The 25,291-nt window shown below is 38.8% G+C and overlaps 2 protein-coding genes across 3 annotated transcripts in view; both read left to right on the top strand.

Moving 5' to 3' along the window:
* cavin1a (caveolae associated protein 1a) overlaps positions 1-7,596 on the top strand; it is a 27,575-nt gene extending 19,979 nt beyond the window's left edge. Inside the window, exon 2 of the mRNA XM_014023197.1 lies at positions 5,007-7,596. Coding sequence (XP_013878651.1) covers positions 5,007-5,762 — 756 coding nt within the window. The 3' untranslated portion in view covers positions 5,763-7,596. The remainder of the gene's footprint in view (positions 1-5,006) is intronic.
* Positions 7,597-8,087: 491 nt separating this feature from the next.
* stat3 (signal transducer and activator of transcription 3 (acute-phase response factor)) lies at positions 8,088-20,433 on the top strand. Of its 2 annotated transcripts, XM_014023178.1 has the most exons (24): positions 8,088-8,311; positions 10,935-11,073; positions 11,198-11,441; positions 11,523-11,615; positions 11,695-11,776; positions 11,873-11,973; positions 12,345-12,496; positions 12,700-12,858; positions 12,973-13,065; positions 13,209-13,268; positions 13,349-13,378; positions 13,475-13,568; positions 13,661-13,708; positions 13,867-13,950; positions 14,972-15,070; positions 15,189-15,324; positions 15,428-15,480; positions 15,578-15,672; positions 15,830-15,969; positions 16,055-16,273; positions 16,376-16,418; positions 17,100-17,159; positions 18,054-18,160; positions 19,659-20,433. In XM_014023178.1, the coding sequence occupies exons 2-24, from the start codon at positions 10,946-10,948 to the stop codon at positions 19,697-19,699; spliced, it is 2,361 nt and encodes a 786-aa protein (XP_013878632.1). In that variant the 5' UTR covers positions 8,088-8,311; positions 10,935-10,945; the 3' UTR covers positions 19,700-20,433. The 2 variants fall into 2 exon arrangements, with proteins under 2 accessions (XP_013878632.1, XP_013878639.1); XM_014023185.1 differs by lacking the exon at positions 17,100-17,159 and having other exon boundaries at positions 8,089-8,311.
* Positions 20,434-25,291: the final 4,858 nt, after the last annotated feature.

Here is a 25,291-nt window from a genome sequence, read left to right as displayed (position 1 = left end):
ACATACATACATACATACATACATACATACATACATACATACATACATACATACATACATACATTCATACATCAAAATATTTACGTAAATATAACTAAATATACATCAACCAAAAAACTACCATTTTTCATTCCACTGAACAGCCGAGAGAAAAAAAACACAAAAAGTAAATTACTTAAACATAGACTGCCCATAAATTTACAAAAACAAAGTTTTGACCCTTCTTCTAAATGAATGAATCAATGGTTTCCATGATGTAAATGATATTTAAAGCTTTATAAAGTGTTTATATATCCATGAATAACCTGTTCATAGAGCATTAATAAATTCCGTATTAGATCTTTTATTAGGATGTGATACCAAACTGTATGTATAGCTACAGTATGTATCTGTCTGTCTGTCTGTCACAATGGATATTTAAATTTTATAAACAGTTTTTACTTGTTTTTGTTTTAGCTGCAAAGTCTTCATATTTAGGCACTTTTACTTTTGTTTATGTCCATTTTTGTCCGTACATGGATACAGTTACATAAATTCCCACATATTTCTTTTACTACCACTGCATTTTATTAATTTTGATAAAAGAAAATATATCCACTTTTATAGATTTGAATGCTGTAAATTGAAGTGTGCAAACAACAAACATTCCTTTAGCGTCGCTCAGATAACTCGGGCTGCTCCGTATGTCTGCCTGTAAATTACACTTCTTTCAATTTCTCTGCGATGTGTCACACATGACAACTCCCATCAATATGTGCTTGTGCATTGTCAGCTGTTTATCCAGCTCAACTTTGGCACGCGGCTGGGACAACGTGAGGGCGTTGGTTGCTATGGTTAGGGCTGTGTTTATCTGTTGCTGTACGGCAGGGGACGGTGTTGTTTGGTGGAGTGGTGGGGAGTCGGGGGGGGGGCCGTCTGTAGGAGCGAGCAATGCGGCGGCTGGAAGCCAGAGGACGGTTGGTGGAATCCAGAAAGAGGGAAAGGCCAGCTGAAAATAAACGCACACACAGCGGGTTGGCTGGGCCCGCCGCGYTCACCGCCAGATAAGGAGGCAATGTCCGTTTTATGATAGGATCATGTGGCAGTATTTGAACTGCCCGGAGAACTGCTCTGCTTATCTGGTCTAACAGGTGTTTGTCTTTCAGAAGTCGGATATCAAGGACCGAACTGATCCTCTTCTATAAACATGTCTTCAGTTTAAGACTCGTTGTTCATCCTGATGCTGTACCACCTCTCAGGGATGCAAGGAATCTCCCCCCTTTTTTAAGACAAGCATTGGGTATTTTTCAAGACAGACAGGGTGATGAAGACGCTCTGTTTACATGATTATTTTTACACATCGTATGTCCTGATGCATCTCAGTTATCCAGGTAAAAAACAGACAGGACTCCATGCAACCTTCAGGTGAAAATGAAGACCCCAAACCCAGACCCAAACCAGTGGTTATTCCATTTGTTGCGGGTGTTTCAGAGAAACTGATGTTTATTTTCTAAACATGATGTCCCAGTGGCTTTCAAACCCCAAAACACATTACGRCAAAGGCTGGTTCACCCCAAAGATCCGGTGTCCGGTGACAAACAGAGCAATGTTGTATATGCTGTTAAGTGCCAGGAGGACTGCGACCAGTTATACATCGGGGAAACAAAGCAGCCACTGTTCAAAAGAATGTCCCAACACAGACGAGCTACGTCTAACGGCCAGAACTCTGCAGTTTTCACTCATTTACAGGCCAGCGGTCACTCTTTCAGAGATGAGGATGTTCTCATTCTTGATAGAGAGGAACGCTGGTTTGAGAGAGGAGTAAAAGAAGCCATTTTTGTGAAGAAAGACCGTCCATCATTAAACAGAGGTGGAGGCGTCCGTTTTCAGTTGTCCCCCTCCTACAGTGCTGCTATTGACAGTATCACTCCACCCCCTGTTAACAATAGGTGTTAATTAGGTGTCAACGATAGCCATGTGATGTGAGTATCAGTCACATGGAGGCAGTGCTTAAAAGCCTGAATTTTGCCTGAAACTCTCAGACTGAAGAAGTCTCTTGGAGGAGAGACGAAACGTTTCATTAGAGAAGAACCCRTCCAGAAGACCTACACAATTTTTTTTTACACATCGTAGCTCTTCTGCTGTGTTTTAAAATGGTGTTGAGGGGTGGGACAGAACAAATTGCACAAGACGTTYGTCGCCAATGAGCAAGTGCTTCACATCTGTCCCAAATGTGCCACTGATTTAGGCAGAAATGTTTATTTGGCAATATCCAAACTAGGGATGCTCGATATATTGGCCTTCTTATTGGTATCAGCCGATACTGGTCACATGGTCATATTTTAAGTCACCCCCTACAGCACCGGTGAACATCCAGGGAAAAGACATTGAGACAGTGGACTCTTACAAGTACCTGGGTGTTCACCTCAACAACAAGCTGGACTGGACTACAAACAGACATCCTGTATAAGAAGGGCCAGAGTCGACTCCACCTACTGAGGAGGCTGAGGTCCTTTGTTGTCTGTAGGACTCTGTTAAAGACATTCTACGACACGGTGGTAGCATCTGCCCTTTTCTATGGAGTGGTCTGCTGTGGGGCTGGATGTACTGAAAGGGACAGGAACAGGATCGACAAACTGATACAGAGGTCAAGCTCTGTGCTGGGATGTCCTCTGGAGCCTGTGGTAGTGGTGGGTGAGATGAGGATGTTGGCAAAGCTGACAGCCATCGTGGACAACCCCCACCACCCTCTGCATGAAACCGTGGGGGGCCTGAGCAGCTCCTTCAGTCAGAGACTTAAACATCCTCACTGCAGGACGGAGTGCTTCTGTAGGTCATTCATTCCAACTGCAGTTAGACTGTATAACACATCATGATGTCATCAGTTAGACTGTATAACACATCAAGATGTCATCAGTTAGACTGTATAAACACATCATGATGTCATCAGTCACTTGGACAAATCACCTACACTGGCATCAGTAATATGCACCTGCATATATATTCATTTTTGTACTGTACTTTATGGTGTATATATGTATATAAATATGCATATGTGTTTATGTACATGTGTATATGTGCGTTGGTATATGTACATTACTATATATCACATGTGTAAATTGTGGGGTTGTTTTTGTTTATCTTTTATTTATCTTTCATTATTCTTCTCTGCCTCTCCTGGATTAAGCCGCAGTAATGTGCAAATTTCCCCACTGTGGGATCAATAAAGTTTTATCTTATCTTATCTCTTATCTTTTTAGAATATCTGTATTGGTCCGACATGTAAAACTGGGCAGATGTTAACGTCCATTATTGATTTCCCACTTTTTAGCTTTAGTTTCTGTTTTGGGAGGGGAGGTGGTTGGTTGAGCAGCATCTGTTTGATCATGACAGTGATACTGACGCTGCGTAGCCAGGAAAAACTGAAGTAGAGCCATGTCAGAGGTCTGGTCATTTATTTACAGTATCAAAAAAAAAAGACCCAAGTGTGTTTGTGCGTATTTGTATAATATAATTAGTCTGTTTGTGTAATATCGGTAAATATCAGTTATCGGCCATAATAGCAATAATTATATCGGGCATCGATAATGGCTGAAATTGTCATTGTCAATTGTCAGGAGCCATGTTTAAAGGGAACTCATTACAAAATATGAAATCAGAAATTAAATATTTAAAATGCTTTCCTGAAGAAAYAGAGCCGTTTGAGTGATTTTACGGRTATAMTAAAAGCAAATCTGAAATGCGGGTCTGCATTCAGTGTAAACAAAGCACTCGGCTGAATCCAACCAAAACCGCATGGAAGCTCGAGTCACACGGTTAACTTATATTGGGCTTGCCATGGTGACTAAGTTGTTTCATTTCTATAGAATTTGGTTTTAGCAGTGAGTAAAGTCAGTAGTTACTGAGTAAAGATGCAATGAGGTGAGACACTGATACACAGAAGGGTGGGAGCATGACACCCCCTCCCCAGGCGTCGCAAACACAACTCTTTTGTGGGATTTTATTCTCCTATTTTTTACTTATAGTAAAGTATAATGTTGGTTTTCCAGCTGTTAGCAGCACAGTTTGCTTTACGCATTACAGATTTTCTTAAATACGAGTTTTTTTTCCTTGTGTCCTCGGGGATAACTTCAAAACACTGCGTGGAATGTGGAATTATCAACCGTTTCATCTACGAGTTAAAGTAAAAGAATAAATCTGCACAACTTTCTTGACTGATGGTTTACTTTCTGAATTGCTGAATACAACTCTTGCACTATGCCTCCATTTCGGTTTGCACATACGATTTWTCCCTGACCAAGTGTGAACGTGTTGTTCTGCAGATCTTAGTATAAAATGAAACTAATCTAACCACCAAGTCTTTTCCCTTTAAATAAGTTTTGTGCATTAGAAAAGGTTTTTAGAAAAGGTTTATCATTTCTTTATTAATTAAATTAATTCTTAATTTACTATGTAAAGTTTTTACTTAACCTTTTCTAAAGATTTCACCCAAACAATGCKTTTGTGCCAAAAATGACAATGGCAAATGACAGGAAATAATGTGGTTTGGTGCAAAAAAAAAAAAAAAAGCTGTTGGCTTTAGTTTCATTCTGACTACATTTGCAGATGAAATCAACTGTCTCTCAGGCCAAGTTATTTCATTTTTGTTTTACGTTTGAGTCTCATAATAGAAATCAATAACTTCTGTCTCTGACTTGATTTAATCAGGTGGCAATTCAATGATGGCAGAAAACCGACCACTAGATGGCGATCTGCACCAGTTACAGCAGTTCACTGGTCATTCGGTTGAACCAATACTCTCACTACTTACTTTTACTTTTTCATTTTTATTCTGATTCCTTTTTTTCCCCCACACATTTTCCAAGCAAATAATTCTCACAAACCGGCCTTTATTGTTTACATTTAAATGTATTTATCCACGTCAGTTTGATATTAGACATAGAATTAAACATGTTGCTTAGTTAGGCCCTCTGCTTCAGCAATCTAACAGTTTATTTTTTTTATCCTTCCTGTTTTTGTGCCTCCAGGACCAAGTGAAGACGCCGAAAGAATCCAAATCTAAGACAGCAGAGACGGCTGAAGGGAAAGCAGCGGAGGGCCTGGAGCAGATAGCTGAGGAGGGACAAGACGGAGACAAAGCAAACCCCAATTCCGATGAAGACATTGTGGTGGATGAAATTGTCATAGAGTCTCGTACGAAACGCATCCAACACGCCACCAAGCAGCAAGTGGACAACATAAAGAAGGTCTTCTCCAAAGAGCAGATGGAGAAGACCAAACTAAAGACCAAGGAAAACTTGGAAAAAACCAAGCAGAAGACCCGCGACAACCTGGAGAAGACGAGGCAGAAGACCCGCGACAACCTGGAGAAGACGAAGCACAGCCTGGAGAAGAAAATGGGCAAACTCGGCAGCCGCATGACCCCGAACCAGGAGCGCCGAGCCAAAATCAAAAGCTCCAGAGACAAGATGAAGAAGTCCCTCACCCCCAACCACCCGACCTACGCCCGCTCCAAGACCACCGTGTACCGGGTTCCTCCCTTCACCTTCCACGTCAAGAAGATCCGAGAGGGAGAGGAGGAGGAGGTGGTGGTGCAGAACACAGAGATGGTGGAGGTGACGGACGTGGAGGCCCAGCCAGAGGGAGAAGAGATGGGGCCGGGCGTGGAGGTGGAGGAAGGGGAGCTGGTGAATGTAGACGGCCCAGAAATGCAGGCTCTGTTAGAGGTAACTGAGGACTCTCTGGTGGAACCAGAGTATCTAAAGAAGGCCCAACGTGAATAAAGCCTCTGCAGATAAGTCAAGGAAGAAGAAGGGAACAGTCTTGATGATTGTGTCAGATGAGAAAAGACACAGTAATGGTCATAGAGACTTTCTAGAGATGATCTAATCTGATCTCTATTCTCTCTCTCTCTCTTTTTTTTACCCAACAGGGATGACTCATGTTTGCTCATATATCAGATTTTGTAACAAAAATCAGAGCTAGCTCATAAAATATCCAATAGGCTGACTGTTGTGCTTTCTTAGAGTATTTGCTGTTGGTTTGATTTATTGTCTATAAGGGCAAAGAGCAAATAGTTTAAACAAGTAAAACATTTTAACTTAAATATAAGAAATGTTTCCCTTTTTTGACACATTATTATACGAATGATAAAGGAAAGTGAATGCCAAGGTTTATGTGCTAAAGGAGGCTTTAATATGCATATGTGAAACAGAGAGAAGGTATTCTTGGAGAAAGAAAAAATGTGTTGAGGTGTTGAAACAAGTTTAGTTCACGGTATTATAACTCAGAACTCTCCACACAAAATGTAAAAGACGGTTTGTACACTTTCTGTAATTCAATTGTTGAAAGGTTTAGCATTTTAAGGCTAGGCAGAAAGTCAAAAAATGTACATGTAGTACATTTTTTACGTGCGTTGGCATAAAGAAGTTGTAGGTTTTGCTATATTAAAATYCTGGTACTCTATTTTGTGTAGTACACTTATATTAACGCTTTAAGAAAAACAACATTTACGGCTAAGATTGCAGTTTAGAATGGAATGTGTGCTTGAAATTGTGGTTTGTCACCTATTGTAATAWTCGATTGTAAATCAGCACATTGTTTTTGTGCTCACCAAGCTTCACTGAGAGAAAAACAGCTGTCACCATGGTCACAGCTCCTCGCAGAACACTTGCATGTTCCTAATTAACAAAATAAATAAATAAAAGAACTTGACGGAATCACAAGCAGAACAAGAATGACCTGAAGAGAAGATGACTGACTATGTAAATATGAGAATGTGTCCACTGTTTTAAAATCGCCTGAATAGGGACACACAAACGTCTGGGATTTACGAGCGTTTGAAGGAATGCATATCGCTCACCTTTCATTATTTGCTAATAGTGATAGAGGAATAATAATCCAGAACACAATCCTTTTTTACAGACACCTACTGCACAGTGTGCAGTGTCCACACAGTTTAATGTTAAAGAGGAGTAAAGCGGCTCGAGACAGTGTTCGAGCCTCGTTACATTAGATCGTGAAAGGAAACTGAAGCTCCAGACAGGAAAAACWGRAGTGCTTCTATTTTCTCCTCCTTGTGTGGCCTTGATTTGTTGTAGACTCACAGAGGCACACCGTGCGGCAAGGAAGCACCACTGAAATAATCAATGGGTGGGGTAATGCAATTAGGCCGAGTGCTCTCCGTAAAAAAAAAAAACTGAGCGGAGCCGAGAACAGTGACAAGACAAAGGATGCACATGTTAGATAATGTGAGGACGATGATTACCATTCTTACTTTTAAAGCAATCAGTCACGGGCCTGTTAGGTCACATATTATATTACAGCTTTATCTTTGCATTGACTTTAGCGAAGATATGTAATCTGTCTCGCTTGCTACTAAAAGGTATTTATGTTTTTGCCACAGTGTATGTTCACCCTTGTTAAATTGCTTTAGTTGAAACTGAAACCGTTTGCAAAAACTGCTTGGGTAGATTTGGCACAGTTTTTGTAAATCCTGCAGTACAATGGGACATCTTTGGTTTATATTTAGTTTCACTCACTCATATTTGCCAAATCCTTATGTTAACGACTTTTTTTGCCCTACAAGTTCAATATAAATAAAAGCTTATTAAATAATATGTGTACTTTTATTTCTTTTTTATTGTAAAAACCTAATTCATTTATCTATTCATTCATTTATATGGCTTTTCGTCTGCCACTCTATTATTTTTGTGTATTGTTAAAATGTTTTGACAATGCTGTCAATTAATTTCGACTGGTAGGTGTCAATTCTGAACAGCACTTGTGTTATTAAACTCGATGACGTCAGCATTGCCAGTAATTCAGATGACTTCCAGGCTGGCTGTTCCCTTCAACTGCCGCTCCTCCCTCCGTATGAACTGAACGCGCCGTGGCTGTGAATGGTCCGCCAACAGGGAGGGTTTGCTGAACGGAAGAGCTCAGTTGCGACAGCAGTAAACATAGCATCCTCAACCAAGCAAACTAAAACGTCCCGCCTTACTTTTCCTGAGATGAGTTCTTATTGGTTGTGTCAGAGCTGCCGATTACTATTGGTCGTTTGAGCTGTCAATAAACCGTATCACGGGGTTTGGTTGGCTGGAAAGACTGCAGTGTAKAGGATGGGTTGGGCGACCGGTTGACGACACGGAGATGTGTTTCTCGTGTTGAAAAGAGGAGAGAAATAATTATAGTCGTTTTTAGAGCGTTTTTTTCTTGTTTAAGTTCGCTCCGTTTTCAGTAAAGTTGGCACTGGCTGTTGTTAGTGTATTTTAGTTGAAAGTTACGATTTTTTTTGTCGGAAAAACTTTCGAAAGGAGTGACAACGACTCGGGTAAGCGATTAATTTCAACTTCTGCATTTAGTTCATATTTTTTCTATGATACTTTTGTGTGTATTATCATTGGCGTTTATATAATCAAACGAAAGCACGTCATTGTGCTTGGCTAGCTTTAACACGACGCTGCTAACTTTATACTGGGTCATAAGTTATTCAGTGTGTAAAGGCGGTGAAACATCAGTTATATAATACTTTATTTAGGCGATTTTACTTTCTTCTGAGTGTAAAAGTATTACAATCAACATGGCATGCAGTGAGTTTTAATTGTTTAAGGTTTTAGTTTTATGTTTTGGCTCAACTCATTATTATTGCTGTGGGGGGGACTTTACCAGGATTTGTGTTTGATCCCAGTAAAATGATTTACTTGTTTGCCATCTCTTGTCACACTCATCTTCATCCCATCTGCAGGCCAACATGTCAGACACCCTGCATCAGGATTCAGTCCTTTCAACATTTACATAATCCTAATTTGGAGGTTTGGAGTCATGTCCAAAAGAGGCTGCATCAGTGACAGATTTTGTTTTTAGATTCAGATTCAGAAATAATCCCATAGATGAGTTATTTTATTTTTATTTATTTTTATTTTTTTACACAAAGGGTAGCCCCTTTTTCATTTCCCACGTGTCCACTGACAACAGAAGGGAAACTTGGCATGGTTTCCTTTTTTTTTTTTTTTTTTTTTCTTTAGAAGAAATACTTCCTGGAATGTGATTTTAAGGAATCACATTGTGCTTTGCCGGTAAGTGTTAAATTGTTTGGCAACTTAGAGCAAAGGCCAAACTCACCTGACTGGCTTGATAGATCCACTCTCACTGACTCATTTTCAATAATAAAGTCTACCCATGCCTTTATATTTTAAAACTGACAACAATAATAATCTTATATGTTAAGATATTTAGACAGAATCATGTTCTGTGTACCAGTCAGTAATGGTGTAATGTGAGCATCATTCTCAAACGTGTGACCTACATAAAAGTGATCCTCACAATATATTCAGTCTCTTGAGGGCTGTATTGGTTTACAATAATAATATAACAAAAATAAAACAGCTTTTGGGTGATTTTATCTTCTAAGATGAACTATAGATGCCCTGAAAATGGTAGTCAATAATGAAACAAGGGTGTTCTCCCTTTTGACTATACACACTGAATTATTAATCAACCTGATAAAACCTTCAGCAGAAGTCCACCCACTACTTGATCCAAACAGTGCATAGAAAGAAAACRTATTCAAATTAGGGTTAGAGGAAATAACGATGACTGCTTTTTTAAATGATATTGTTTACAGTATTTAGTGAACACAAGTTTTTCATGGTGGTTCTTTGCTGTGATCCCCTGAGGGCTTTCTCTTGCTCACACCAAGTTTTTATTTTGTTTGTTTTTTCATGCATCGGTGAAAGAGGAAGGAACATGGGTCATTTTAAATGTTATCTGTGAGATGACAAAAACCAAAGAATACTTACACAATGTTATAATGTTGCGGTTAAAGTTAATGATGGTCTAGCAAATGGCTTTGCATGAAACACTGAAGACAAAGTCATGTTTTAGGTATACGGATAAATTTTACATAAAATTGCCATTTAATTGCACATGCACACCATTACTGTTTGCTATTGCAATAGTTGGCTCCTATTGAAAGTACTGATATTCGTACCATGTGGTAGAGGTATAACACATGTACTCCAAAGCTACAAATATTGCACTAATATTGACCGACATTGAAATGTAAAGCTCACTTCAGCTGTGTACTTTAGTGTTTTGATAGACAGAAATAATCCTTCTAGTCTTATTGTTTTTACAAATGTTTCTGATACTTGCAGCCCTTTTTTTTGTTGTTGTTGTTAGGAACAACACATACTTAAAAACAGAAAGTGCAGTTTAGTCATTACATTTCTGTGTCCGTTACCAAGGACAAAAGCATTGGTAAGCATATAGCTTTATACTCAATGCAATTCAACACTGTTCGCTCAGAATTTAGATCAGATTGCAAACAATATCCCCGTTATGTAAGCACTGAACAATGGCTGATGCCTGATAATGGAGGCAGCTCTTTGTTGGATTTACTGAATGTCTTTTTTTTATTGTTACTGTGCAGGTTGAAGTCCTCCCGTTGAAAAGAGTTACATAACCTTTTAAATTTAAGAACGTTTCTGAAGTTACGGTATGCTGCAGTTCTCCGAAAATAAATATGATCATAAAAAGTCAGCTTTTGTCACGTAAGGAAATGGTTCTGTAGTTTTGAATCAATGAGCTCTGCTGCAGTTTCACAGCTGAGAAAAGGAAGTGTGGGTTGTTTCTTTTTATTTTTTTTCCATTGTTTCCAATAAGTCTCATTTGGGCAAGAAACATTGGTGAAAGATCATAAACTCCAGTCTGCTTAGAAAGCAAACAGCTGTTCCTGGTGGCCTATATTTCTTGGTGGAAGCCGTGTGTTTCAGCGAACAGGAAGTGACTGTGCTGAACAGGAGGCCTCGGATTGGTTTGTCATCATTTTCAGGGCAACCGTGACAGTTAGCCGTTTCCTTCTGGTAAATGTGAAAGCTGTTCTGTTAAGGCTTACTCCTGAAAACTCATTGCATGTCTTAGATGTTAATCCTGCCGAATCTTTGTTGAAACAGCGGTTGCCAAGATGGCGCAGTGGAACCAGTTGCAGCAGCTGGAAACCAGGTACCTGGAGCAACTCTACCACCTGTACAGTGACAGCTTCCCTATGGAGCTACGGCAGTTCCTGGCCCCATGGATCGAAAGTCAGGACTGGTAAGCTTTTACTTAGTTTCTCCCAAAAAATAGATCTTTTGTTTTGTGATGGAATCACTTTGTGCGAAGAAGAAATCATTATAACATGAGGGCTTCATGCTGTCTTYTTTTATTCTTTTTAAAGGGCCTACGCTGCCAACAAGGAATCCCACGCTACATTGGTGTTCCACAACCTTTTGGGAGAAATAGACCAGCAGTACAGCCGCTTCCTGCAGGAGAACAATGTGCTCTACCAGCATAACCTGCGCAGGATTAAGCAGCATCTGCAGAGCAAATATCTGGAGAAGCCGATGGAAATCGCTCGCATTGTTGCCCGTTGTCTGTGGGAGGAGCAGAGGCTGTTGCAGAATGCCACCACTGCTTCACAGGTACAGAAAGTTACACCAGTCTTTTCGGAAATTTTAGTAAAGAAGTTTTTATGCAATATTCTATCATTTGCTGTGTTGAAGAACGGCCAGGCAGCCCATCCCACTGGAACTGTAGTGACAGAGAAACAGCAAATACTGGAGCACAACCTTCAGGACATCAGGAAGCGGGTTCAGGTCAGTTTTATTAAAGACTCGCTGTTAAATCTTTTAAAAATACTGCATTAAAACAACTTTAACATTTTTTTTTTTACAGGATATGGAACAGAAGATGAAAATGCTCGAGAACTTGCAAGACGATTTTGACTTCAATTACAAAACCCTGAAAAGCCAAGGGGGTCGGTTTGAATTCTCACTTGTCTTTGAGCTGTAGTAGAAGGTTTGAAGCTGCTGTGAACCCTTTAGCTGAACCTCTGTGTCCACTCCGTCCCCAGAGCTGTCGCAGGATCTGAACGGGAATAGCCAGGCTGCTGCCACAAGACAGAAGATGGCTCAGCTGGAGCAAATGTTGAGCGCTCTGGACCAGCTCAGGAGGGTGGGTGTTTATGCTTCATCAGATTGTGAAAGTTCAAAAACTAAATGTGATACGGAAATTCAACTTTTTTGTCTTATCAGGGCCTTTTAGTGGAAGAAAGAATACAAAACCGCTGCACAAAATGATAAAACATGGTTTAATACAGCTTGAAGACTGTTGTACGCTTGCATATTTGAGAATCTGCTAAAGTTTTAAGCAGAGCATACATTTGTATATAGCTGTATTTGGTCAGTAAGTTTCTTGCTTTTCGAGGAGAACAAATGAYGTCATGGAATCGACGGACTTTTTGTARTATTTCTGTTTCRCATGAGTCATGGTTTGACAAAGACTACCGATTAGTAATATCACGTTGATGCGTGTTCTGTTTATAGCAAATTGTGACGGAGATGGGGGGCCTGCTGACTGCCATGGATTATGTTCAGAAGAATCTGACAGATGAAGAGCTAGCAGACTGGAAGAGAAGACAGCAGATCGCCTGCATCGGAGGCCCACCAAATATCTGCCTGGATCGCCTTGAAACATGGTAACCAATTTTGAGAACGGAAAGGAAAAAAAACCCAGCAAATTTGAACTTAAAAATCCATCCATCCATCTTTCAAATGCACTACTTTGGGTTGTAGTTTTAYCTTAGAATTTCTAAGTAACCCAATGTGTACATTTTAACAAGTAGCTGGATGWATTGCAGTATTTTTGCAGTAGTTTGAGCTGGATTTAACTTTCGAACAGGATCACATCCTTGGCCGAGTCCCAGCTTCAGATCCGTCAACAGATCAAGAAGCTGGAGGAGCTTCAGCAGAAGGTGTCTTACAAAGGAGACCCCATCATTCAGCATCGGCCCGCCCTGGAGGAGAAGATTGTGGACTTGTTCAGAAACCTGATGAAGAGGTACTGGAGATGARTGATCATTTCTGTACGACTGACAAAATACTTCAAATGAAGTTAGTACTTTGAAAATTCAGGTTGTTGTCGAAACCTAACTTTTRTTTTATTCTGTTTTAGTGCCTTTGTGGTTGAAAGACAGCCGTGTATGCCCATGCATCCAGACAGACCTCTGGTGATAAAAACAGGAGTGCAGTTCACAACTAAAGTCCGGTAAAATTCATCTTTATAATATTTAAACACCTTAAACAGGCACATTGTTAAATATTTAATGTAACTTTTAAAGTAGACGATTAAAAATGTCAATCTATTTGCCAGTGTTTTATCCTCCTAACTCTTTTGATTTGTTTTTCAAGGTTACTGGTAAAGTTTCCTGAACTCAACTACCAGCTGAAAATTAAAGTCTGCATTGACAAGTGAGTTTTTAAAATTTTATTAGTGAAGATTCACAAAAAAAAAAAGATGGCTTAATTGACTTTAATTGTTCCTTTTTCAGAGAAACTGGGGATGTAGCTGCAATTAGAGGGTAAGGCTTCAAGAACTTCCTTTGAAGTCAAAGTATTTGGTGCACATCATGATGAATAAAGGGCCTACTGTTTTGCTTTGCGAYCCGTTTTCCCAGATCACGAAAGTTTAACATCCTCGGAACGAACACAAAAGTCATGAACATGGAGGAGTCTAACAACGGGAGCCTTTCTGCAGAGTTCAAACACTTGGTGAGTGTTAGGAGGAAGCTTCTTGCTGATTAGAAGTGATCAGGTGRATTGATAAAGGGCCTTCTGTGAACTGACTTCCTGTTTTGTTTCAGACCTTAAGGGAACAAAGATGTGGCAATGGTGGTCGCACTAATAGTGATGTAAGTTTTATCTTTACTGACGTCCAAGTTTTACATGGAAAGTCTGTTTTTTGTTTTCTTCTTTTTTAGAAAGCTTTGTTTACCATTTAAAAGTGAGAGTTTGGTGAAACTCGTGATTATTAAACATTTAGAGCTTTAAAAGAATCTGCTTTCTCTAGGCCTCTCTGATTGTAACAGAGGAGCTTCACCTCATCACATTTGAGACAGAAGTCTATCACCAAGGCCTGAAAGTAGATCTGGAGGTGAGCATTTCCAGCTTATCTAACAACTTGACACGATGTTGTGGTACATCTAACACCATTTTGAGTGAAAATTTTCTTGACACGTGCAACGCTTGTCACAAAAAAAATGAGTAATTTACAAATTTTCCTGCCTCCGGTCTGTCTCRACCTCAGAATTTAAAAGAGATCTTCTCTCAGATAAGCCTCCTCAGCTTTAACCTCTAGTGTTTTTTATAGTGCTGTAGGCAGGGTAATCAGCATGTTTAGACTGGGGCAAGGTTAGATTTTTTTTTAACTCTTTCCTGTTTCTTTGTGGGTAAGCTACATGTTGAATATTCAATTTCTGTACTATTATTGAATCAGTCTTAAGTTATAAGACAGGGCTATTCAACTAAATTGCTCCGGGGGCCACAGTTACTGCCAGTCAACAGCTGAGGGGCCAAACATCCTGCAATTAAAGTTATTTTGTAAATAAACCAAGTATTACGAAGATATGTTACCTTTGAATTAGTTTATTTTGCTGCATTTAATCATGAATATAACATWCAGAACCCTATAAAAGTAGTGATAATCACACATTATCAAAAACAAAAATAACATAATGCCTCCTATTATTAGACACAAATAATATTTTGACATCTCTGACTTGCCAAATTTTTTAAACCAATTTTATTTTCACTTTTATCATTTTATCTTCAACTGCTTGTAGTTTTAACTGTCTTGAGTGTTTATAGAAATGTTTTTCACCAGCTTCTAGCCAAGATTCTGACATTTTTATAGATACCAAACATGTCTATGTTTAATTAAAACAACTTAGCATAATTAAAGTAGAAAACCGGGGGTTTGAGCTTAAGAGATGAATGAACCAATTGGCGGRCCGAACTTTGGTCACCGGCCCGCGGGCCGCCAGTTGAATAGCCCTGTTGTAAGACATCCTGGAGCACTATTTGATTGATTCCTAAAATAAAAGTGTTCAGTTAATGTTGTTGTTGTTGTTGAGTAAAATACACATTTTAAACAAAGTTGTCTTCCGCACACACAGACTCATTCGCTGCCTGTGGTAGTCATTTCAAACATCTGCCAGATGCCCAACGCCTGGGCCTCCATCCTGTGGTACAACATGCTCACCAATCACCCAAAGGTAAGGCAGCGCCCTCTTGTGGACGGGGTTTGAATTCTGCAAAGGGAGAACGTTTCAGCACTCTGTTTGTTAACGTTGAGGAGCTTTTCATGTCTTACGATTTGGTCTCTCTGCACAGAACGTGAACTTCTTCACTAAGCCTCCTGTGGGGACCTGGGACCAGGTGGCCGAGGTGCTGAGCTGGCAGTTCTCCTCAACCACAAAGAGAGGCCTGACCATCGAGCAGCTGACCACTCTGGCTGAGAAACTACTTGGTAAAATTATTATTTTTTTAAAAATGTGTTTTTGTTTTAGTTAGTTAGTTAGTTAGTTAGTTGTTGTTTTTAAATGCCAACAATTTTCCCCCTGTGCATTCAGGGCCCTCTGTCAACTACTCCGGATGCCAAATAACATGGGCCAAGTTCTGTAAGGTACATCACTTGACAACCAGAAACACTTTACTGTCTACACTGTCGTTTGACTTTCTTTGAGATTTATTATATTTATTTGCTGTTTTTTTCCCCTCAGGAAAACATGGCTGGCAAAGGCTTCTCCTTCTGGGTGTGGCTGGACAACATCATCGACCTGGTGAAGAAATATATCCTCGCGCTGTGGAACGAAGGGTGAGAGGTCGTCCTTTACTTAGACTTTAGTCCCTTTGTTACGTCTGGAATTGTTTGTTTACGTCTCGTTACGTTGGGGAAATGGTTTCAGTGTGATCATCGGGTGGCTGTTTTTTAAAGTTCTGCGAGTATTGATGAGTCTCCTGTTCGTTACCAGGTACATCATGGGTTTTATCAGCAAGGAGAGGGAAAGAGCCATTCTGAGTCCCAAACCTCCTGGCACTTTCCTGCTGCGCTTCAGCGAGAGCAGCAAGGAGGGGGGTATTACATTCACCTGGGTAGAAAAAGATATCGGCGGTAAGTCGTTTGGGAGCGCCACTGTTTTTTAGTATTTGCTTTTTGTTTTAGTATTTGCATTGATTTAACCCTTCTGTGTTTATAGGAAAGACTCAGATACAGTCAGTGGAGCCGTACACCAAGCAACAGCTCAGCAACATGTCCTTTGCTGACATCATCATGGGCTACAAGATCATGGATGCCACCAACATTCTGGTTTCACCTCTGGTTTATCTGTATCCCGATATTCCCAAAGAGGATGCTTTTGGGAAATATTGTAGGCCAGATGCAGCTCATGAACCTGAGCCAGGTGGTGACTCCATGAGTAAGTCTTGTTTGTCTTGATCTCTGTGGAGTTTTAATTCTATATAATGCTCATTATTTCCTGGTTGGAAGTGTGTTAATAACTTTATTTTTTCACTAACAGTTACCCAGCCGTATTTGAAGACAAAGTTCATCTGTGTTACCCCGTAAGTATCCATTATTATTGTCTAAACTCAGTGACCCCCCCACTCATGTTAGTAACCTTTTATAATTGTACAAAGTTTGATCATTTCAGATCATGTTTTAGATATGGTGAGCATTCTAATTATTATAAAATAATGTAGAAATGTCATTCATAAAACCATCCCCATGTTGAGTGCGGGCACTGCAAACTCAAAATTATCCAGGTTCAGATTAAAATTAAAGATTTGCCTGGAGTTGACCTGGGCTATATGAGACTTTGTTTTTCTTCTGAGCGTTTGCACAGCTGATCAAATTTTTGGTGTTTAAATAGAAAAATACTACTAAATAAATACGCTTTTGTTGTTCTATGTTAAAATAAAAGGAGAATTAAAAAAAAAAAAAGAACCGCACTAGAGCAGCAATTTTAAAAACAAGCCAAAAATCTGAGAAAAATATTTAAAATGACATTAGACATCAATTATCTTTGTCTTGTAAAATAAATAAAATAAGATAATAAAAATAAATAAAGTAAGTAAAAGCAGCAAAAGAAAAGCTGCAGGTTCCGGTGGTAAAGTGAGGTCGACTAACATCAGGGGACTCTGCAAACCAAACGTTAGCCATGTTTACTGTGGTGAATTGTAGGTGTGATAGCGTGCTGGTGGCTTGCGAGGTTTTCTCAGTCAGATCCTGACCTGTCTCCGTAGGTGTCCCTCCGTGTTCATGGACTTGCCAGACAGTGAGCTGCTTGGGAACGGATTCCCTGGGTAGGCCCTTTCGTTGGGGAGGTGGCATGTAGGGCTGTGTGTGCGTTTTGTCACTTTTATGTTTGCTRGATAGATCCATGTAGCTGCAGTTATCACATCTAGATGATTTTTTGTTCTGTGTGTCGTTCACATCATAGCTTCCATTACTAATACACAAGCATGATGTAAGTCATCAGTTCGTACTCCTGCCTTCAGGACGTTCTGTCCAAACTCTTCATTCAGATTCATTTGCATCTCTTGAACCATTTTTTGTCACATCTGTGAGGAGGTGATTAAAGGTTTTAGATATTAAAAAATTAAAAAGATAATCTTTTGAAGATTATTCCACATCACTTCATTTTTTTCTGTGGGAACAGAAAACATAGAAAACATGTTCTTAGTTTACCACAAGCAGAAACCAAAAAACAGGGAGTTGTTTTATAACTTTGTTCGATCCTCTTTAACGCACCCTGCTTACCAATTGTTGTGACAATGACTTGAAAGAAGCTCCCATTAGCATCCTTACAGTGTGTCTTTTGTGTCATTGTGCTCATTGGGCGTAAGACAAAAATAAAAAAACATCACAGAATCGAACATTTTAAATATTGGCCCAGTCTTACCTCAAAGCTGTCACATTTCTGCATACTGACGCAAATATCCAACTATTTCACATAGTAAGTTGAAAGTAATTGATGACTAATGTACTCACAACTCTGATAAAATGTTTCATTTTTAAGTAGAGAAAAAAAAAACCTTTTCACTTGTGGTAAAKCGGAATTACAAAGACGTCACAGCAGTTATACAGAAAGTGCCTGGACTAACAGAAATAGCCTGATCTATTTGTCATGAACATTTTGCTCTGCGCTATAATTCAGTTTCTTGGTTTGTTTGTTTTCTTTGCGTGTGTTTTCACAGCACCAACTCTGGAAACACCAGTGACCTGTTCCTCATGTCGCCGCGCACCCTGGACTCTCTGGACTCTCTGATTCCCGGTGAAGCTGAAACCAGCCAAGGACATCTGGGTCAGTCACAAACTCTGCGTACGCACCGGGGGTGTAACAGTATGCCCATGTCACAGTTCGCTATGCGCCTTTAGACAAGGGTCACGGTTTAACACTGCTTCAGTACATTAGAAAAAAGAAAAAGAACAAGAAACAAATAGAAAACACTTATTTCATTTGTCTGTTTTTAACAATAAACCTCACAGAAGCAGAGACAGAAAAACAATGGTATCTTTGCTACTTGGTAGGCTCTAAAGAAGGAAATTATGTGCAGCAAGGTAGAATTTATTTTATTATTTTAAAGATCTTTAAAATAACTAAATTATTGAAATATTCTTTTTTAAGTTTGAAAAGCTCCAGAAAGGTTTTTCTTTCTTGGGTTGGGAACATTTTGCGAAAAAAAAAACAACTAGGTGTGTTTGCTTTGAGTAATTAGAACTAGACATGACACAAAATAAAAAGCAATACATTTCCAAGGAATTTCTCCCATTGCAAAAATACAAAATAAATAAAATAGGGAACACACACACCTGATTTCTCAGCATTTGATTGCTAAAGGAGCAGAACGACTCCTAATATTAGGAATATAAACAGGGTGTCTGCGGGGTTGTAATAGGTTGGAAATGAAATTTAGCAAAAATTTATGCCATTATAAAGTAAAGTCTTTTTTTTTTTTTGAACAATTACCAAACTATAATAAATTTTTTCTCTAGCCTTTTTCCTAAAAAATCCCATCTCCCTGTAACAATGAAATCACTTTTTGTCTTGTGTTAAGCTTAAGTAAATAAGAGCTGTATATAAGTCAGTTTTTATTTGAGCGAGGAAGTAACTACCGTATTTATTCGTGTATAATACGATTATCATTTTCTGAGCTTACAGAGCATAAAAATCTAATTATCAGTAGCCCGTGTATAATACTATCCCTCCGCTTTATGGATGATTTTTAGGGTTAAATCTCTAGTTTTATACATGAATAAATACAGTATGTGTCCAGTTACTAAAAATACTACACTTACTACAAAAGTTAAGTAAGAAATGACAATAATTTATTACTTTATAGTTACCCTGAATTAAAGTTCAAGAGTTTGCTGCTGCCTTTAAAAAATATTGTGATGGTGTTTAATTTATTTCAGGAAGTTCTGTTTATACCCTGATAAAATACACAAATAACCTGTCTTAGTGCATGCATTATATAACATAAATGCTTGCTATACTAATCTGTAAACTTCCACATAGCTAAACTGAAACAAACAGGCAGGTCCTTGTTTTCAGTTAAATATAACAAGCACCCATTTCTAGATCTAATCTGTGACCAACTTGTTCCTCGTGTCCTTCTCTGCACCTGAGCCAAGCAGCCACACCGTGACGTTTGGTACAAATACATGTACTGTTACACCCCGATACACAACAGCTACATTTTCTGTATTAAGTTTGTACAAAACGTTTTATCTTTAAAACTGTTTGATTTCTGATTTTAGCCAGCTTGGACTAATCTGAGTTTCTTGTTTCCTTTTTATAGATTCGATCACTGTAAACATGGATGTTGCGTCTCCTATGTGAACTTCAGTTCTTCAGTTTCTTTATCTGTCATTTTGGGGGGGGGGGGATTCTGAGCTGAGCATTTAACGATTTATTTCTCTGTCTCTACACACAGTTTACCTGTACAGTTTGTTTTTATTCCTCTGTAAAATTGCCCCACATCACAAATCGAAAACGGTTTAAAAAAAATATATATGAAAGTTGTTCTTTAAAAAAAAAAAACAAGTTCGTCTGAATTTTTGATTTTCATTCTGTGTAATATGTGATATTTTGCTTTTTGAGAACATCGTTCTTCTTTTCCTCTGTTTTTAGATGGATTTTAAACAAATAACCATACATAAGAAAATGGTATTTTTGAAATATTTCTGTTTATTGACATTTTAAATGGTTACATGTTTTTATTCTTTAAATAAGGAATTTCAGTTTTTGTATAAGCTACTTGCTGTTTTAGAATTGCACTGCATTTAATGTCTCTGCCAAATGAGTTGCATCATAAATCATAACCTGGTCACAGGGTTTTTGTAAAATTACATTTACATTTGTTATAATTTCTAAATGTTCTATATCATTAAACAGAGTGATTCAAGTACCTAACGTATTTCTGTCACTTTAAGGTTCATGTTCCACTTTTTTTCCCTCTTGTTTTGTTGTTTGAATTAGTATTTGTAACTGTAAATGTGGCACAGTTTTTCTCACTTAAATACTGTAATATGTGAACATTATTCAATGGATTGGCTATTAAATTTTCAATTAAATGTGTCATTGTTCATCATTTTATCTGGTATTATCAAACACAAAAAATATGCGATTCTCTTAGCAGCTGAGTAATGAGTTTCCCTTACGCCCTTAGTGAAGTTTGTAATTATTAATATTAGTTTCATACAAGAAAATCTTGTCAGTTAATTAAAAATCTATTAAATGTTTTTTTGTGTCTAAAATAAAGTTTTTTATACTAGTGCAACTTTAGCTGTGGAACTGTCTGCATACATTTTCTTGTAGTTTGGTCATGGGATGATCAAAAAAAAAACATGCACAATTTGGTCCAGTTATAATTATTTCTGCAAGAACAAGGAATTATCTATTTTTTTCTGATGCCAAATCTGAACAATCCACAGTTTCATAGTGAGTCAAAAGCAGCATACAGTTCAGCAAAAATACACTYAAGTCTGAGAAAACATGCTGGAATATGTGCGTTTATATTTGGACATTGTCTCGCTTACTGATCTTTCAGACTATTTGTTGTAAAGCCAGGAAGATAAATAAAGTCTGAGCGGATGCTGCGGACATGGTGTTTGTACAGGCCACCCCTCCAGAATATCTCTAAAATTAAATTCTGACTTCATCGCTTGTGAAAAACAGCATCTAACACATCATCAGAAGCTTAATGATAAGTAGCTGCTGTTTCAAAGATTTTAATTCACTCTTATGTTGCACCAACTCACAGCAGAAGTGTAATCTTAGAGCCCATTACAAATCCTAAAATAGCAAATCTAATTCAGTAGAATTTTGTGCCAATGATGATAAATGACTCACATTTAACATGAGGGAAGTCCCAGCAGAACCAGGCTCAGGATGAGYGGCCATCTTTCTTGACCTTGGGGTCTGAAGGTCAATAGACTCGATGCTTTTTCTCAAGACACGTCAGTGCGAGACTTCGATGCCTTCTGTTCGCATTTGTATGATTCCTGAAGGGACTGAGGCAGCAAAGTACCGGTAAATCAAATCCAGCCCACCCCTGGTGCACCTTTTTGCTGTGAAGCGTGGTAGCAACCAGGGCCAACTGTAGCCAATTTGGCGCCTTAGGCAAGATTTCAGGTGGTGCCCCTTGTTCAATTTTCTAAATCTCATTGTCAGATTACATGTGTTCACAAAACAAATTAAATAGTTTTGTCTTTAAAATTATATACATATGTTAACGTAACGATATAATCCATTTGAAAAAGAATACCAAATGTCTACCTCATACCTGCTGACATCTGCTGACAGCAGTGAGGTACACCTGTTCATTGTAACAAGCAGCTGTGGACTGAAGCAGTTCCAACCATTTGAAGAACATTTTACTAAATTCTCAGGAGTAATAAAACCATAAAATCAGTAAAACACTAAAAATAATAATAATARTGATGGGCAGCACTAATCTAAAAATTTGTTCCACTAGCCCTAAAAYACTAACTCAAATATTTAGGTCCCCTAATTTTAAAGCACTAACGCGTTGAACATTTTATCAAAAGCTAATTCTAAAGCACTAAAATAACCCAGTCAACCCATGAACATTCTTCAACAGACAATGAGTCACATGTTGCCATGTTGCTCTCTTAATTCGTATTATTAACATAACAGAGAGTCAGTTCCTCTAAATCTGAGGCCATGGTTCTCGTCTGGAAAAGGGTGAAATGCCGCCTCTAGGTCGGGGGGAAGTCTCTGCCTCAAGTGGAGGAGTTTAAGTATGTGAATGTCTTGTACATGAGTGATGGTAGGATGGACTGGGAAATTGATCGACGGATTGGGACCTCATCTTCAGTAATGAGGGCGTTGCTTCGGTCAGTCGTGGTGAAGAAAGCTGAGTTGAAAGGTAAAGCTCTAGTTTATTGGTTTGTCTACTTTCCAACCCTCGCGGTCATGAGGCATGGATCATGACCGTAAGAACGAGATCCCAGACACGACTGAAATGAGCTTCRTTCGTAGGGTGGCCGGGCTCAGCCTTAGAGATACGATGAGGAGCTCCATCATCCGAGGGGAAAGGAGTCAGTCAAGGTGGTTCTGACATCTGGATGCCTTCTGGAGACCTCTCTTTAGAGGTGTTCTGGGCACGTGCCACTGGTAGCAGGCTCCAGGGAAGACCCATGAATCCCTTGAGGGATTATGTGTCCTCTCTAGCCTGGGAATGCCTTGTGGTTCCTCAGGACGAGCTGGAAAGTGTCACTGGGGAGAGGGAAGTCTGGGTTTCTCTCCTGGACCTGTTGCCTCCATGACCCTTGAATAAGAGGCAGAACATGGAGATGGAATAACAAAGCAGACTGAGGAACCCTCAGAGCAAGTTACCTTCATAAACGTGAATAACCACAGATTTTTTACAGACTAGATCAACTATACTCTGTTAAAAAGTTATCAAATGTTTTTTGTTGCCCATTTAGGATGCCAAAACTTCACTTCCTTGTCATTACTCTTCTTCAGTGATAGAGCTTGGTGATGTTTCAAWCWGTTAAACACTGCCACCAACTGTTCAGGAGGAYTATTACACCCCTAAAGGTTGTTTCACTGTGGAAGCGGGGTGTAGAGCAGGGTGGCCAAATATTTGTCTGTGGTGGCCCTGGCCACCCAATGGCTCCGCCCTTGCCCCTAAATAGACGGCACCCTTGGCATTTGCCTATCCTGCCTATGCCACGGACCGGTCCTGGTAGTAACATGAACGAATTGGCTGACGTGAAAATGTAAGGTGGTGTCACAACAWAACAGTGTGATGAAGTGATGACAACCAGCTAGATTAAACACCAAAAAATCTGTTTATTATTGAGGGAATATCAATGAAGTTCACTGTCACTTTGTATTTAATTTAAAAACTAGTTAACCACTAAGGGAATCATTAAACTGAGTTAATTATGTTTTGAAATGTTACGAGGGCTCAGCTTAGTTCTACATCTTTCAGTTCCGCAATGTTCGCTTCATTTCTGAACGCATCCATTGAATGATTTGGGAAGATGGACTGGTCTGATCAATCATTTTGCAGAACTGTTTTATGAAAGATCCCAGAGAAACAGAAAGATTTGTCTGGGTGGTTTGAAAACAGGCTAACTGAGGCAATAATTCCGTGCACAAACGTGAAGAGTTGTAGCGGTCCGAGTCTATAGCAGCACTAAGGTATACCTCAGTAAACCCAACCCAACACTAGGATTCATCAAAAAGAAAAGTCCTAAACGTCTTCCATTAGGTAGACAGGGGGTCAGCTCCAGAGAGAAATTAGACGAGGAACCTGACAGTGGTGCCTCCCATTTTAGAAACTCAAAAAAACCACTGCAGTGTGAGAGTTTGACAACTTCTTCACCTTTGTTTAAACTTTTGTTTTAGTTAGGGTTCCAAAATTATACAAGCTCAAATACACTTTTAGAAATGTGAGAACTTTTCACTTCCCTTATAAATGAATCTTTCTTGACTTTCTCGTCATAAGTTTGATGGACTTCCCTGACTGGAAACTTCTTTTCTTTTTTTTTCTTCTTATCTCCTGTTAGATGTAATCAGCAGTCGTGTGACCGAAGGGATTCCCATGAGTCTGATTGAGAGTACAGGACCTCTGAGGGAAACGGTTGAACAAACAGGAAGGAGGCAGTTTCTGCATCACAGGGCATCGTCTGTTGTGTTTGTTTCTGGTTGGTTTCGAGAATGGGGAATAAAAATAGGCTGGTTAAAGAAGATGTGTATGTATTACCATCAGTGGCTGCTGACTCAGCTCTTTGAGGAAGTAACTGTCACCTCTTATATGGTCTGCAGCCAATCAAACAGAGGATCAGGCTGCTGCTGTGTGGYGTGTTTTAACCGAAAGAGTGACATCTATAAATTAAGACCGTTTCCCCCCAAATGGTTCTAAGAATATGATGTAACTGAGCTGAGCAGCAACACAAGGTTTTTTTTTCACATTACAGTCACCAACAAAAACCAAAACAAACCCTGGTTTTCTTGAAAACCACAGCCGAGATACACTGGAACACTTCATATTGCATTTATCTCCAGGTTCACTTTGCTTTGACTAATTAATCATATTAAAAAATAAAATTAAAATAATAAATATTAGACAGCTGCATAAACACAAGCATAAAAACAAAGGCAACAATGTTTTWGCCTGTGTCTGCATGTTAGTAAAATATCTCACTGAACCAAAAAGTAAGCCTCTTATGATCCTTTTGATATACACCAACAACTAATTAACTTTTGAAGCTAAATAAAACTGATAGTTGCCACAGCCAACTGACCTTAAATTACACAAAAGTGGCTACAGTTCAGTAAGCTTTATAGATCTTGAAGTAAAAATTGGTGTGGTAGTAGCTGAGACTCTTACCCAACAAGTGTTTAGAGCTATTTAGAGTCAACCGCCTGTTTGCAGTCTGGTTTAATACTCTGGCACAAATAGAGGTGAGCGATATGCTCTCCTGAAAGGAGTGTTAGGTCTTTAATTGAAATAAATTCTATTTATGCATTTCATTTTTAATAAGATGACACCAGAGGGGGGCGCCATTCATTTTCATCAGAGCAAAAAAGTGGAACAATTGTATAAGTCTTTACTTAGTTGGATTGATATAAATTTTATTATTATTTATTTATTTTACCATTATGATTATCATCATCATCATCATCATCATAATCATCATTGATTATATTATTATCATTATTTATATTTTTATTAGTAGTATAGAAGTTGCAGATTGATATTTAGTAATGCAAACTTAATTTTTTTCTTCTTTTTTTTACATTTTGTTTTTAACTGTTTTTGTTGACAAATCCACTCCACTGACTTTTTATTTTTGCTACGTTTAAAAATATATGTGTTTAAGTGCTTTAAAAATGACAAGATGTGTGTGTGTGTGTGTGTGTGTGTGTGTGTGTGTGTGTGTGTGTGTGTGT

This window comes from Austrofundulus limnaeus, unplaced genomic scaffold (assembly GCF_001266775.1).
Source record: "Austrofundulus limnaeus strain Quisiro unplaced genomic scaffold, Austrofundulus_limnaeus-1.0 Scaffold4, whole genome shotgun sequence".
NCBI classification, from domain to species: domain Eukaryota; kingdom Metazoa; phylum Chordata; class Actinopteri; order Cyprinodontiformes; family Rivulidae; genus Austrofundulus; species Austrofundulus limnaeus.
This window is presented reverse-complemented; position numbering and strand designations above follow the sequence as displayed.

Bases quoted from the DNA above. Each gene is read 5' to 3' on its own strand.
- stat3 (XM_014023178.1), top strand. From the start codon at position 10,946: ATGGCGCAGTGGAACCAGTTGCAGCAGCTGGAAACCAGGTACCTGGAG. The intron at 11,974-12,344 runs GTGGGTGTTTAT...TTCTGTTTATAG, and splicing joins CTCTGGACCAGCTCAGGAGG to CAAATTGTGACGGAGATGGG. The intron at 15,071-15,188 runs GTAAGGCAGCGC...CTCTCTGCACAG, and splicing joins TGCTCACCAATCACCCAAAG to AACGTGAACTTCTTCACTAA.